Below are 16,030 nucleotides of genomic sequence, written 5' to 3'. Positions count from 1 at the left end.
AAGGGTCATCTCCAGAAGGAGCTTACACTGAAAGGTCATTTCCAGGGGGAGCTTACACTGAAAGGTCATTTCCAGGGGGAGCTAAACCTGAAAGGTCATTTCCAGAATGTGCTTACACTGAAAGGTCATTTCCAGCATGTGCTTACACTGAAAGGTCATTTCCAGAAGGAGCTTACACTGAAAGGTCATTTCCAGAGGGAGCTTACACTGAAAGGTCATTTCCAGAGGGAGCTTACACTGAAAGGTCATCTCTAGATGTTGTTTATACTCAAAGTTTATCTCTGGAAGGAGCTCACATTAATAAGATCATCTCTTAAAGTATTTTATACTGAAAGAGCATCTTTAAAAGTAAATTGCATTAAAAGGTCATCTCCAGAGGGAGTTTACATGGAAAGGTCATCTCCAAAGGCAAATAATGCTTGAAGAAAGTTATCACCTACAACCTGTAAGCTTGCTTTAACACCACTTCCTGATTATCTTCATGAGAATGTCTGAAGCAGTCGAGTACCAGCAGGTACCTGTGCCCCATACACTGTGTAGCTGACCGGAGTATTGTTGGGAGATCTGACAGGCACTGAGATGGGTACGACAGCCAGCGGATGGAAGGGTGTGACATACATAATAGTTCTAACATAGAACTACTCCTCCCACATCTGTCACCTGTTGGTCTCCAGATAGTGTTTAATAAAATGTTGGAGTTCAATCCTTTCCATGTCAAGATGTAACATTCTGGCATTTCTGAAATGAGAAGTTAGGGTTTCTTAATGAAATTCACCCTATTTCTAATCACTGATCATATAAACATATATTTGTAAATATTTTCAAGATCATGGCTTGGAACGTGACACATGGACGTAAAGGTATACACCTCAATATCATTACATCATAATATGATTTAATATGTGGCAAGTTTACCATCCACTTCAGCAACAATACAGGGCTCGACAATACTGCTTGCCCGACTCGTCCGCACCAGTGCAAAATCATGTCGGACAAGTACATCTCCTATGTCACTTCTCCGATCGGACAAGTGAATTTCGGCAGACAAAGTGACTAAATCATTTGTTATCAATGAAATCATTCCTCTACCAAATTGCACTTTTTGTTGTTTTTTTCTTTGGCATAATCAATCGATTCCATCAGTCTAAAATAATAATCATTGTTTTGCATTGTTCTGTACGATAAAGTCAGTGATTTTCAGAAAACGATTGTAATCTGTGTCAATTTTGCGTTTGTTTTGAAAGGCTGTTTCAAGCTTTTAGGTAATCCTGATTTGTTTTCATGTTGTCCTGATGGATTTAACTTCATTTGGTTTTGGTTTGGGGGGGTGGTCCAAATAAAAACAAAAGACCGAGACATAGCCAGAAAAGGATAAAAATAAACAGTATGAACTAAAGTGGAAGTGTACATTCCAGCAAAAGTGGCTGACCGAGTATCCCAGTCTGACGTTTGATGAGACTGCTGGCATGCGGTCATTAAAATAAATATTACTTAGTGGATATAACTAAATGCAAAGCCAACCCTATGATTGTTCTTGGATTTATAATCTGATTATGTTGTTCTTCAATCATAAATTTTAATACAGTCTATTAAAAACATGAACACAATTCAAAGAGATTTTCAACAGCTGTGTATCGCAGGTTACTGCATGTAGTTCAATCATTGGTAATTACTAGATCCGTCACTTGATATTCCTGTCTTACCTATATAAGTTAAATAAAGACAACACTTAAAAAATAAAACTTTAATATAATGCTAGCGTCAATCAATGACACACATTGAAACAAGCTCTAAAAATGTATATGAACCAAAACTTACTTATTATGACATAATGTAAGATTGCATTGGTTGCTGAAAAAAAAGTGGATTAATCTTTCGGACAAGTGGTTTTCAAAAACACTTGTCCAAAAGGACAAGTGGGGTAAAAAGTTATTGTAGAGCCCTGCAATACAGGGCACATGATATGTAAAAGTACTTGTTAAAGTTTTTGAATTTTTAACTATTACAGATAACACAGAACTTTTTATATAAAACATTTTGTGTTCTCATAAGGATATAAAGTTGATTTCTGAAAAATAGTACATTGCTCCATGGAATCATCTTAGTAAAACAAAGGGCCTAATGGGCCTGAATTGCTCATGTGTTCTGCAGTTTACAAATACTACTTTGTCAGCTCATGAAGTTTATTTTTGCAAATCCGAAAGCCTTTTCCCCAAGCATGCTACTACACAGACACCATGATCCAAGGCCTATTATCAGTCATTGGAAAGAAGTTACCTCAAAAGTGAGTTACAATCACTCATTTTGAACAAACTTGGTCTTCATTCCACCATTCCATTGTCTCATTAAAATAACCTGGGATTTCTTGATTTTTAAGAAAAATGTTATTTCAAAATTGTGACTTTGAAAGTTGTCTAAGGCCAGACATCAGTACAGTGAGCGTTTCTGTTGAGAAAAAAACTTGCTTAAAGGGAAAAGTTGATTATGGATGCCACACCACTATACAAGCTCATTTGCCCTTTGGGAAGGTGACCTAATAAATGAAGCACACATTAAGCTATAGTCCATAGCATCAGACCTGAAGGAAGAAAGGTAAAAACCAACCTCTTTCCAATATGCGCTCTGATGATTCTGAAGTATCTCCTGTGCTGTCCAGACTCTGTCCAACTGTATCAGAGGAATGTCCAATTGTGCCTTGGCCTTGTGGTTCCTCTGGTGATAACTCCCCTGAGGGGAACATCAGCTGTTGTTGAAGGCCTGGCCAGTGGGCATGGCTGTAGGGTGTTGGAAATGTGTTTACCAATTGGTGTGGCTCCCCTATTCCTAAACTCTCCATCTGGTCGGCAAGGGCATGAATCTCTGGGTCTACAACCACTACTTCTGTTTTACAAGGCACATGTGATGCCTTGCCTGCCTTTCTTCTTCTCTTTCTTGAGGATGTTTTTGGTGTCACATGTCTAAAACAAAGCAGAAACTACTAGAATTCTGACACACATCAGAAAGGGCTTCACACTGCGTTAGAATCAAAACCCCACTGTTACACTGATAATGAATCTTTGTTGATGGCTTTATAGACAGTAATTGGTCTGTAAAAATAAAGTAGTATTTCTCTGACATTCACCTTTAACCTGGTAATATTGCCCAGAAGTGACTTCTATTATACTTGTTTATGACAGTAATTATTTCCCAGTAACATTAACAGATGATTTATTTGTTGCTGTTAATCCTCCTTTCTTATTTCATACTTTGATGCTGTTGGTGATGTCTGTGGTATTTATATGCATAGTTATATCCTTCTGTGACAGAGCTAGTAAACTTCACGCTGGCAATTTGTCTGATGAAGGTGTCCATGTAGTCATACTTAATATCTTCTGCTGGCTTTTAATTTATGAAATTGGTCATTTCCTGACCTAAGGTTTTCAAATGTCTTCAGTCCGACATTTCCTGCATGAAGTTTACTGACACTGTATTTTCAAATGATTAGACTTATTTAAAAGATCTAGAACCAAACGTTACTTTGGAGAGTGGATTAGCTTAGCTGAGACCATTACCGCCTGTACAAACAGACACTTATGTTGTCTATACGCAAGGGCAGTCAATTCTCTCTTCCAGTCATCACTAGAAATTATCTGTAAATAAGGGAACAAAGACAATAAACAGTCATCACTAGAAATGATCTGTAAATAAGTTGACAATGATAACAAAAGACATAAAATGCAGCATTATTTGTCCTACATACTAGATTTTCTGATTCTTATCTTGGTTAAATTTAATGTTGAACCCAACACATCAATTGCTTCCATATTAAACAGTATACCACTATATGAAACATCAAGGATTTTCCATTACTTGAGTCTGAGATAATCAATTAAAGTACATGTATCCCTAGCTGCAGAGGCTGACTCCAAACTCTTGTTGTCTATATCGTGATAAAACAAGGTAATTGGCAAAGATTTGTTACAAGAATACAGGAAATTTACTTAACATGAAAGGATTACAACCTTGAGGTCTGTATACATGTCCTGGAGGGCAGTCAGTTGGACGGGGACACAAGGATAGGAGAAGTATCCTTTAAGCATAGAGTGTTCCACTTCCTGTTTACCTTCATGTGATTGTGACCAGACTAACACATCTGAGATGGCAGATCCTGGCCTTAAGTTTTTCTCACCATTTACTCTCACACTCAACTGTAAGGAGAGAAGCAAATGTTGTATTACATCAAATTTTAATGCAGACAAACAGTGAAATATGACACAGAATATTGGTACCATAAGAACACCAAATATACCTGACGAATCAAGTACTGTTGTATGGCACAACTTTTGGCTGAGTGCTGATGGGTGAGGTGACATACAACTATCATTAACATGAAGACTTCAACAGATGATTGGTAGACTAAACTGAGTGCTGATGTTTGAAGTAACATACACCTGTTGCTGAAAGGTAGACCCAGTCAGGTGACTTGTAGACTTACCTGAGTGTTGATGGTTGAGGTGACATACACATGTCGCTGAGAGGTAGACCCAATCAGGTGACATGTAGACTTACCTGAGTGTTGATGGTTGAGGTGATATACACCTGTCGCTGAGAGGTAGATCTGGTCAGATAAGAAGTGTTATTAATCACCTTCATGTGTCTACAAACCAACACTACACCAGGTTTCACTTGAGGAGCAATCACCGACTACAAATCCAAACAAAAATAAGTACATGTATTTTATCCAAAGTATAGTACACAACAGTATATAGTGAAAGAACTGACATTTTATGTACTTCCAGGTACAACATAGCTAATGGACATAGTACATCTAGAGGCAATTTTTTAAAATCGATGTGCAGAACAGAGATTTCACCTCTGTGTGATTCAGACTGAGATTGTTAATAAATGAGTCAAAATATCTTTTTTTTCACATTATACACAGGTGACTGATTTTTTTTCTTTGATATATAATCTGATCGTTGAAAACTTCATATTGTTATGATAAATAGAATATGTGATTGTGACAACATAAATTTCTGCTGTTAAGTGCATCACATTTTAAAATACTTAAGTCTTAAATGGTGAAGAGCAACATTTGAAATGCAGTTTTCATTTTCCAAATAAGATATGAAGTGTGATAATTACCTCTGCTGCTCTAAACATTTCTATAATAATTGTTTTTTCGCTGGAGGCATCACGTAGGTGCAGCCAACGACGAATCCAAAATCCCCCACTGTCAAGCCCTGCTTTGTCTGTAACACAATTCAAACATTGTCAGTTTAGGCGAAATTTTATATTTAATTTTAAAATGTTTGACCTTTCGCTTTACTTCATTTGTTTTAAAAGTGCATAAAAATTACAGAAATGTTTCTTTAACATTAGCTAATCAGAAGGAGACCTCTTAATGTAAAAGGCAACAGTGAAGCTTTGTGCTGACCACAGATTTATAAAGGTCACTTAAAATGATTTCATAAGGGAGTCCTTACAATAGTTTCCCACCATTTGATCAAGATAAAGTTTTACATACTAAATTGGACTTCAGATTCTTCTTATAACTTGTCATCCACCTAGAATTATTGAATGACCATACTCACTTGTACATGAGTCACGCTCGTAACGTCCAACATATGTCACACAGCCCACAACATCACAGATATAGTTATCAGGCATGAATCTAATAAATATAATAACATTTCAGGAAAATAGAGTCCCCCATATAATATCATTTTTAATGTACCAATTAAATAATAGAAAAAAAATCTCTTAATTCCATGTACCTGGAGAGATGCCTGGATAGGACCATTTACAAGTAAGGTTTATACTCACATTCATATGTCACAGGGAATAATTAAATTCACTGTAAGTCACACATCATACAAACAAATCTTTCCTGTGCATGATTTTTTGGAAGTTGGCAGTTTTGTGGTTAAATTGCAAAAATACATTTGTACCTCTGCAACAGAACTGGATATCTTTAGCACTGATAATAAGTCTGAGCTTAACATCCTTGGCATTTAATAATAACAAATGTTTACAAAGATATCTTTCTACTGTGATGAGATTGTAAGTGTTATTGTCAGTCCAACTTGACAACCATATCAATACATAAACTGATAACATCAACACGTCATTGTGATAATCCCCCCAGGACAACAACTAATTACCGGTAGTTATTTACCCTAGCTGACGGCGTGTAACAAAGTTATACTCAAGGTCTGGGAGATGAATGTTGTCAGGTACTGCTGATGTTGCCAGAATCTGTATCTCACTTTGAGGATGGTGTGGGTTCAGGTTGATGTCAACATCGTAATACTGTAGGTTCTCAGGTGATGGAGCACCCCGACCATTACTGTAATAGCTCTTTTTCACTGTGAATCTTCTAATCATGATCACACTGCCTTCCTGTAACCTTTCCAACAACAAAAATATGTACGTCAAGCTGTTGTTGATGGACTTTTATGACTCAATGCAATCCTAATAACAAACATAATAAACCAAGTAAAAGCAACAAATTTCTTCTTCATTCTCACCAACACCTATAGGTGTCATCAAAGCATAATACCAGGGTTAGGATGAAGAAGAATGACCAGTCCAAGTCTAATTTCATCTAATGTAATATTTGTCTTGGAGTCACCTTGAAGTCATACATCTGCAAACTCCTAAGAGACATTCTAGTTCTGAACATCTATACAAGTACCTTAAAAATATGCTTTACATAAACCTAAACAGATTGATAAGTGTCTTTTCAGACAGTTGATGCAATACTTTATATGGATCAGTCAAAGATGGCTGCATACCTAATATAGAAATTATAAAAAATGTAACTTTCAGCTAAAATTGCATCTTTTAATTCTACATATCAAAATATACGATAAGGTGATTCCATCTTATTGAAGTAAATTTAATCAATGGATATTTGTTTTCATGAACCCGAGTTCTGGTGAATCTGAAATACATTTATTATTTTGTAAAGATTTGGTGATATGCAACTGACAAACATACTGTTTTAATTTGTAAAGATTTGGTGATATGCAACTGACAAACATACTGTTTAAATTTGTAAAGATTTGGTGATATGCAACTGACAAACATACTGTTTTAATTTGTAAAGATTTGGTGATATGCAACTGACAAACATACTGTTTTAATTTGTAAAGATTTGGTGATATGCAACTGACAAACATACTGTTTAAATTTGTAAAGATTTGGTGATATGCAACTGACAAACATACTGTTTTAATTTGTAAACATTTGGTGATATGCAACTGACAAACATACACAGGTACTGTTTTAATTTGTAAACATTTGGAGATATGCATTTGAGTATGCTTGACAAACCTTTGGTAGTACTCTGTACATAGAGCATTCCACAACACTAGATTACAGACTCCAGTCTCATCACAAACAGTGAAATTAGCCTGAAAGATAAAAACCATATCAACATTAATGAACTGAACAATTGTATAGGAAACGACTTATATAGGCAGGATATGTTGTAGTATCCATTTTTCATACATCTAATGTATATATCTAATAATATACAACAGTATCAATTGTATTGACAATTGGTACATATTTAATTTTTGCACAAAATATTCAAGCTGCAAAATTGCATCCTTTGGAAAATATACGAGATTGGGAAAGATGTTCTGAAAAAACTTCCACTTGATAATTATGCAAATATAAAATTTAAAGCATCTGCTAACTGAGTGGTTTCTGTTTAGAAACACTTGGTAGTGATATTGAAACAAACACACATTAATGAAAGTGAGTCCAACTGAAAATACAAACCCAGTAATATCTAAATCTAGTCTCATAGAACTCTAATGGCACTCAAAGAATTTCTGAAAATACAAATGTACTTAAATTTTATGCTGTTGGACCTATTGTTTTTAGCAATAAAATTGTAAAGGACTCATGAAAATAACCTCTAGATTGATCAATGTTAAACCGAGGTTATGTGAAGTTTAAAAGGCTGTCATACCAGGTAACTACCGACCTTTGAGCATTACAAGTGTTATTGGGAAAACAATGGAGAAAATAGTCTGTGACTTAATTGTAAATCACATGATAAGAAATAAGCTTTTCAGCAATAAACAGTTTGGATTTATCTCAAAACGATCAACAATGCTCCAGTTGTTATTACTGATGGAAGAGTGGACAAAAATACCAGATAACGGCGGAGAAATAGATGTTATCTATATGGACTTTATGAAGGCCTTTGATAAGGTGCCCCATTGCAGCTTGTTGAGAAACTAACAAGTTATGGTTTAAATTAAAAGATTGTTAACTGGGTAAAGCTTTTTTTGAGTGACTGAAAGCAAATTGTAAAAATGAATGGCCAAACATCAGAAAATTATCTGGTTTTAAGTGGAATCCCTCAAGGAGGTGTCCTTGGGCCAGTATTATTTGTAATATACATAAATGACCTTCCGGAACAAACTGTTTCTAAAGCACTGATTTTTTGCAGACAATGCAAAAATTTTCAGACAGATTAAAAACGATGATGATAGAGAAGTAGTCCAAAATGATCTCAATAAACTTGAAATATGGTCCACTACATGGCTCTTAAAATTCCACCCCCATAAATGTAAGGTTTTATCCATCAAAGCCAAACAAACCAGACATTACTATATGTCAGGAGAAAGCAATCCAATTCTACTGGAAAATACCACAACAGAAAAAAGATATTGGCATTATTATTGACAAGGACCTAATGTTTTCATTCCATATCCAACAAATTTTAAATAAGGCAAATAGCATAATGGGTCTGATAAGAAGATCTTTTATCTACCTCAATGAAATTACTTTCAAACAACTAATTCAAAGCATTAGTCCGCCCACATGTAGAATATGCTTCCAGTGTGTGGAGTCCGTATAAAATGAAAGATATTGAATCAATCGGAAGGGTCCAGAGGCGAGCCACTTAACTGGTCCCAAGCTTAAAGGATTTACCTTATTGTGTCAGATTAAAAATCTAGGGCTTCCAACGTTAATTTAACGAAGGTTGAGAGGAGACATAATTAATGTCTTTAAAATAATCAACAGCTTCTACGATGAAGAAGTTACAGAGGGATTACTTCAAATTGATACCTCCTTCAGAACAAGAGGGATTTCAAAAAAGTTTAGAAAAGCAACGTTGCAAGATGGATGTTCGAAAATACTCCTTTACAGTTAGAATTGTCGATATTTGGAATTACCTGCCTGAGTTGGTTATTAAATCCAAAACAGTAGTGGAGTTTGAAATTAATTTAGATGATTATTGGAAAAATCGTGAGATAAAATTTAATTACAGTTATAAATCAGTCAGCGGAGGTATAACCTAATATACTATGTATTTTATACTGTATACCAGTAATGATATGGATATAGAGGCAATTTAATGCCTGCGTCCATAAAATATCCTGTTGTATCCTATTGTATAAAAAGAACCATGTGACCAAACTGCAGGTAAAGTGTGGTGTTGAACATGCTGCATGCTTTTCATAATGACATATACATATAGTCATTTGTCAATGATTGTGAATGGAGGGATGTTTACAGAGAGTCAATTTCAACCGCTTTTAATATCAATAACAACGCACATTATTGTCTCGAGTATTTTTCAGATAAATTAATTTGTACTGCATCTATATGAATAGATTTTTTTCTTTGTTTATTTTTTTATTGGGCCTTAAATATATAGAGCAAACATTATGAATGAATCACCAATGATTATATAATAGGACACACCTGGAAAGGCCACATCCCCAACTTTGATGGCTTAGCATAATGGAGTAGTCGAAATTTGCATATAACCCTCACAACCATGCGAGGGTTTACGATTTGTAGCTCTGTCCAGTTCCTGGCAATCTCTTTCACTTGGTAAATATCCTCTGCTGTCACAGCTCCAACACTTTTGGCTTCTTCACCTTTAAAGAATAAATCCAAAACATTGTATGAGTATTAAGTCATGTTAAATACAAGAATCTGTAAATGTATATGTACAACATACAATAGGGTTACTATCCTTATGACAGTAGTGTACTTCCTCGGGACTTCAATTCATTAAAACTCTATACAACTGTATATCTACACATTGGTTTCATCATGATAACCAAAACTTTATATAGCATTGTGATCCATTATATACATGTTTGTTGGGTAGACAGGGGCCTATCAATACAGAACAGATGGTCTGACTTTATCTAGTAAGTCTGTTTATAGTGTCCATCCTCCAGTATACAAAGTTAGAATGATAATGTGGCAGTACATGTATAGTTAATGTTGTAAATATATCTACCTGCAAGCTTCCATTGTGGTCCTGTCATCTCTGTACTTGACCAAAGATTGAGGAAATAGCCCCGAGATGAAGTGAGAGGGAGATCCTTGGTCTGTTTGGCAGCACAGTCAGGACACCAGCGTAAGTCTGCCATTTCTGCAACAGCAACTTCAGTTTTGAATACTTCTTCACTGTACATCATGAAAAAATCTGAAATATCTGGTTATAAATTGTGTGAACGTAGAAACCTTTAGGAAATTGTACCATTTCAGTCTGAAATCCAGACCAATATTAATGTCCATTGATGCTCATAAAAACTTATATCCTTAAAGTTTTTGTAAATTTCCAATAGAAAAAACATTATTTAGTACTGGTTTCTATAGAAGGAAAGGTTTTGTATGTCCATTATTAAAAACAAAACGTACATTTAAGGAGAAAGAAATAGGAAACATTATTCCCTTCCTTATTTGGGAAGCACAGTAATGTTGTTTTGTTTCTAATGTAAATTCAATTACCTGATGGTAAAACGGATAGGCATGGCTTTGTTTCAATGTTGATGCTGTGCACTATAACTATATTGCTCCCTGACAAACTGGTCTCATCATAACGTAGAGTACATTTTGTAAACTTTAAAGAGCAGCCTTCCCTCAACTGAAATAAAAACATTAATAGAGGAAATTACAAATATACAAATAATCATAAAACAGATATACCGAAGCAACTATTGTTTCTGATACATTGCAGCAGGCACTGAGGGTTTTATTATACAGTGAAAGAAAGTAAAAACCAGTAACTTAGTGAATGATGATGATGATGATGATGATGATGATGATGATGATGATGATGATGATGATGATGATGATGATGATGATGATGATGATGATGAAAATCACAAGTTGTGAAAGCATTCGGTCAAAAGATGTTGGTCAACACCATGAATAGAAAGCGGTAGATATACAAGAACTATACTTTCTAGGATGCTAGTAGTTATAAAATGTAAGTAAAATAATGACACTCAAACTGCACATTTAGTAGGTGAGCTAAATATATGATAAAAATAGACAATGACAACCTGTCTGTTTTGGATGTCTTTCGATATTTTCGGATCCACTACTACTTTAAGTTTGTGTAAGATGTCTGCAACAGTCAGCTGATACACATCAATATACACAGTGTCCAGGCCAGTCTGAGAAGTGTGCTGCGGATCTGTTAAGTAGCGTTCTATTTTCAAAACCTAAAAAATATGTAAGATATGGTTAAGAATTTAAAACCATTGTGTGTAAGGAATAAAAAGATTGGCAAAAATTTCATTTCTTTATTTGAGATTATATTAAGTAAAGATAAAACCTTATCCTGGATATCATGAGTCGTTTAGCCAACATGTACAGATCTGATGATTAGTGTGGTTAAACAGCACCTTCAAAAAATGCCGTTAAAAATAGATTGAACAGGCACATTAAGCATCAGGAGCTCCTCTACGATAATTGCGAAATCCATTTTAAAATATGTGGTGCCGAAATGGGTATTATACTAGATGAGGATAAAGAGTCTGGTGAGAAGAAACGTGAAGTCTTGTACCGGAAACTATCACTAAGTAAGGTATAGCTATATTTCACATACAGAACGTCTGATTCCACAAACTTTGAACACGCGTTGTTGAATTAGTTGTACTTTGAACTTAAAAAAGATAGATCCAGTTTCACGATGCCAGAAATTAACAATGCGGTCATTTTATTCAAACTATTTCACATTTTCTCCAATGTTTCTAAGTTGGTCCGAATTTTTCAGAAACTTCTTCAGAAATCCGTATTACTCTATATGTAATCATAAGAAAAGTTCAAACTGTATTTACTACAAAAGGTCCGGCAAGGAGTTCTTTTTCTTGAAGTTCTGCTCGCCTTAGACATTTTTTTAGATCGACAAGGGTGTTGCAATTCATTTTTTCCGCGAGAAAGTCTCGTAAGTTACACGATTTACAGGATCGGGCAGAATCGGGCAGGATCGGACTAGAGCAGTGCCGTTTTAATGATTTTTATTGATTTCATTAGCATTGGTATCATCATATGTTACACATTATGAAAAGTTTTTAAGGAAAATTTAAGACATATTACATAAAACACTCATATCTGATTTGGTCGCGCAAGACCGAAAGACGATTTACAGGATCGGGCAGAATCGGGCGGTTTATATGTAGAATTTGGGCATTGAATTGTTTTTAGTGTAATTATTGTAACATATGGTGATATCAATGCAAAAGAAATTAATAAAAATAATTAAAACGGCACTGTTCTATTCCGATTCTGTCCGATCCTGCCCGATTCTGTCCGATTTGCCCGATTCTACACGATCCTGCATGATCCTGTAAATCGTCTAACCGTCGTAATAAAATGGCGTCACTTCCGGGTCACGGACTCCGTTGGATATTTCACTTTTACTGGTGACCAAACAAAACTTGCGTGATCCAGTTGTGATCTCACCAAGCTTTTGTATAGCGGAAGAAAAGCTTTAGAATTCATAAACTGAGATGTTCTTCTCAACAATCCGAAAATTTGATTTGCTTTCTTCACTTTTTCACTAAATGACTATGTGATAATGTGGTGTCTTGGAAAGAAAGTTCAGAATCTACTATGAAGTAGGCACTGCCTAAAAACGAGCGCAAGTTTGTCAAGAAAGTGCACATTTTGAACAGCCTGATCCATGTTTGCACTGAAGCGTATTTTTTTTAATTTGTTGTATATTTCGCAAGATTTGAACAAAACATCGACACATACAAATGTACCAATATATCATCAGCAGCAGCAACACATCTTCTTCTAGAAAACATTGTATCACCATGATCAGGCGGTGGTTTGGTGGCACAGTTGAAACACACTTGTCTATCACCTAGTCATTCGGGGTTCGATTCCCCGAAGGGATAGAAAGGATACTGGTTTCCTCCCAAAGTTAGACCCCTCTCTTGCTTACAACAAGTGTGATTTTTGTAAGTTGAAATAACAAAGTTTCCATATGTAAGTAAGTCATGCACATACAATCATACACCATGAAGGCAGACAAAGAAGAACAAAATAAAGGACGACAAAATAACGCAAAATGTGATACTTTCCCTTCGCGAAGCTGTTTAAATGAAAAACAGACAATCATATATATATTAATATTACAACAAGTTAATTTCTATTTGTTATTTCTAATTGTTCCATACAAAGTATTGAAATGGAGAACTTCTACTAGAGTACTAGCTTGATGCCTGCACAATGTTTTGAGTATCAGGTAATTACCTTGAATGGTAATGAATGGCCTATGTTTCCATGGTATCAGAAAAAGTATTTAAATGGCAATCTTCCCCATAGCAAAAGAGACTACTAACTTATTAAGTGTAAACAGTTTTGAGCAATTACCTTGTCAGAGTATTGGCCCAGAAAAACTGAAATTTTGATGAGGGTCATCGGTTTCAATGGTAACAATAAATGTATTAAAAAAGTCACTGACAACATATCTAAACTATAACAATTGATAAAAAAGATCTTCAAAATAAATGCAAAAGAGTTTCCCTTTTAGAGTTACAGATATTGCAGAGAGGACTTTCTATCATCTTTGCTTTAAAAAAAGAAAGGATTTTGTCAAAATATGGTGAAAGACAATATATTATAGTTTTAGCCGGATTTGTAAAGGTGGTGCTTATATATTTAACAAGTTTTCATTATTAAAATCACAATGTTCTCTCCCGCTGTTTTCTTTTCTTTTTGCTATTGAGAGTGTTCGTTCTGTTCATTAACAAATCATAAAATGCTTCAGAACCTTCGGTTTTTTTAAGCAATTTGAACTTGTCCTGGTAGCAAAAAGAGGGTAAAGTTATAAACTTTGTTGAGACTATTCTGTTATACATTGTAATTAAGAAAATCGATATAAATATTTATGTTTAAATAAATTTCTTGTGGAAGCCACAATATATTACATAAACTGCATTATTCTGGAAACAACCCCCCCCCCCCCACACACACACAAAAAATCACCACTAATAGCTATTTTATCATTGTGCCTTATAAGTGTTTGCTGGAACTTTTCTAAACATTCAAATACATGCTCATAATTAGTTATCGAAAGAACATCCTCATCTTGCAGTTAGGAGATGGGCGAGTTTTTCGTCAAATCGGGACCTTGCGTCACTTTCCGTGAATGAGAAACACATCGTCTCGTTCACGGAAAGTGACGAAAGGTCCCGAACATTAAACCGGAAATCAGGTACATCGGAGCACAATCGAGCTCAAATCTTAAATGGTTAAAATTGCAATTTTCAACGAGATATTTGTTATATACGTTTCAAACCATTAAAGTATATGTTTGTTAAATTCATCTGAATTATTGAAGACTTTTAGTATGATTTCATTTCTACATGAGAGCTTAAAACGATATTTTGTTGGTCAAAAAAAAAAATTTAATCCATTCAACGGGTCGGCAATTCTCATTGCGGGCTGCGGCAAGTGTATTGTGGGTAATGAAGTTCCTGCCACACATCCGTTTAAAGTTGATCGTATGGGCAGGTTGTTGGATTTGAATTATCACACACACACACACACACACACACACATGTTATGTTGTGGCATTATTAGCCCAAGCTGCCCAAGAACGTCAACAAACAATCAATATGGCGGTTACAGAACTACTTTAATTAATCAGAACACGTGTGAACATGGTAAGAAAATTACTACGCGTGGTGTGACTAAACGAATTATCTGTCCGGAGCGGGATACACATTTACGGAATGTTATTAACAAGTTCAGTACATAACAACACACAATACCATAACGCGCTCGATACCATTACTCCAATGTTGGACCGGTGGCAGATTTACTCGCGAATATTTGATAGCGTAATATTGTGTTTTGTAACGGGATGCAATCACCAGAGTTTGAGAGAGACATGTAGCTTTTTTAGATTCCCTAAACCATGGGTAAAGCAGTGGGATAAATTATGCACGTTTGTAAATATAACAATCAAGTTGAATGACTCGGAATGTTGACCTGCGATATTCGGACGTCGTACAGTTGTCAGTCAGTCTATCGCCAAATAAACACTTCACCTCTGGTGGTTCATTTTGAATTAACTGTTCCAATTACTTTTTAACATTTGAATAACGATGCTGGGGGTGGGGGGTGGGGGGGTGGGGGGTGGGGTGGGGGTTGGGGGGTTGGGGGTGTGTGTGTGAGTAATCCTGGAGTGGGCGTGGTCATTTACGTACACAATATCGACCTTGGATCACAATGGATACATCAATATCTCTTTTAGGAGGAGCGATAGGAAAGTAACTGATGCAGACCGAATCTGTAGCTGCCATTTTAAATACGGGAAGAAGGAGAATGGTCCCACTTTGTTTCCTTGGAACCAAGGGGAATATTTTGACTACAAAGATCAGTGGTCGCGTATTCTATACGCTTACTAATATGAATGATTTTTATTGAATTGTTCAGGATAAGGTACGTCACACACTGGTAAAAGAAATTGTGTAGATTCAGTATAATCCCAACCCATAGCTATAGCGAAAATTGACAGAAAATGCTAACGAAGTTGGACAAACATGTGTTTATTCTGTTTTGTTGACATTAAGAATAGTTTCACGACCGTAGGTTGAAACTGCAGCAGACACGTTTTCATTTAGCAATGTTATGCAAGCCTAGAGTAAATCTGATGATATAATGTGGCTGCGGAGCCAGGCTTAGGGGGTTACTAAGCACACCAACTTGGATTTTCGTTGCTAAGGAAATTCAAGAATTCAAGATGGCGGACCCCACCTTC

General features: G+C 35.6%; 1 protein-coding gene across 1 annotated transcript; it reads right to left on the bottom strand.

Annotated features, from left to right (window-relative positions):
- Positions 1-380: 380 nt before the first annotated feature.
- On the bottom strand, positions 381-12,595 carry LOC132550476 (RPA-related protein RADX-like). The gene is made up of 15 exons (XM_060214545.1): positions 12,555-12,595; positions 12,093-12,246; positions 11,313-11,474; positions 10,756-10,891; positions 10,262-10,396; positions 9,712-9,890; positions 7,318-7,397; positions 6,158-6,388; positions 5,574-5,653; positions 5,125-5,231; positions 4,549-4,683; positions 4,002-4,187; positions 3,517-3,629; positions 2,605-2,957; positions 381-738 (listed from the first exon to the last, which is right to left on the bottom strand). Exons 1-15 carry the CDS (start codon positions 12,593-12,595, stop codon positions 437-439), a joined length of 2,394 nt encoding a protein of 797 aa, XP_060070528.1. The 3' UTR covers positions 381-436.
- Between the last annotated feature and the right edge of the window lie 3,435 nt (positions 12,596-16,030).

This window comes from Ylistrum balloti, unplaced genomic scaffold, assembly GCF_031769215.1.
Source record: "Ylistrum balloti isolate Yb309-2 unplaced genomic scaffold, AGI_CSIRO_Ybal_v1 Utg370126, whole genome shotgun sequence".
Lineage (NCBI taxonomy): Eukaryota > Metazoa > Mollusca > Bivalvia > Pectinida > Pectinidae > Ylistrum > Ylistrum balloti.
This window is presented reverse-complemented; position numbering and strand designations above follow the sequence as displayed.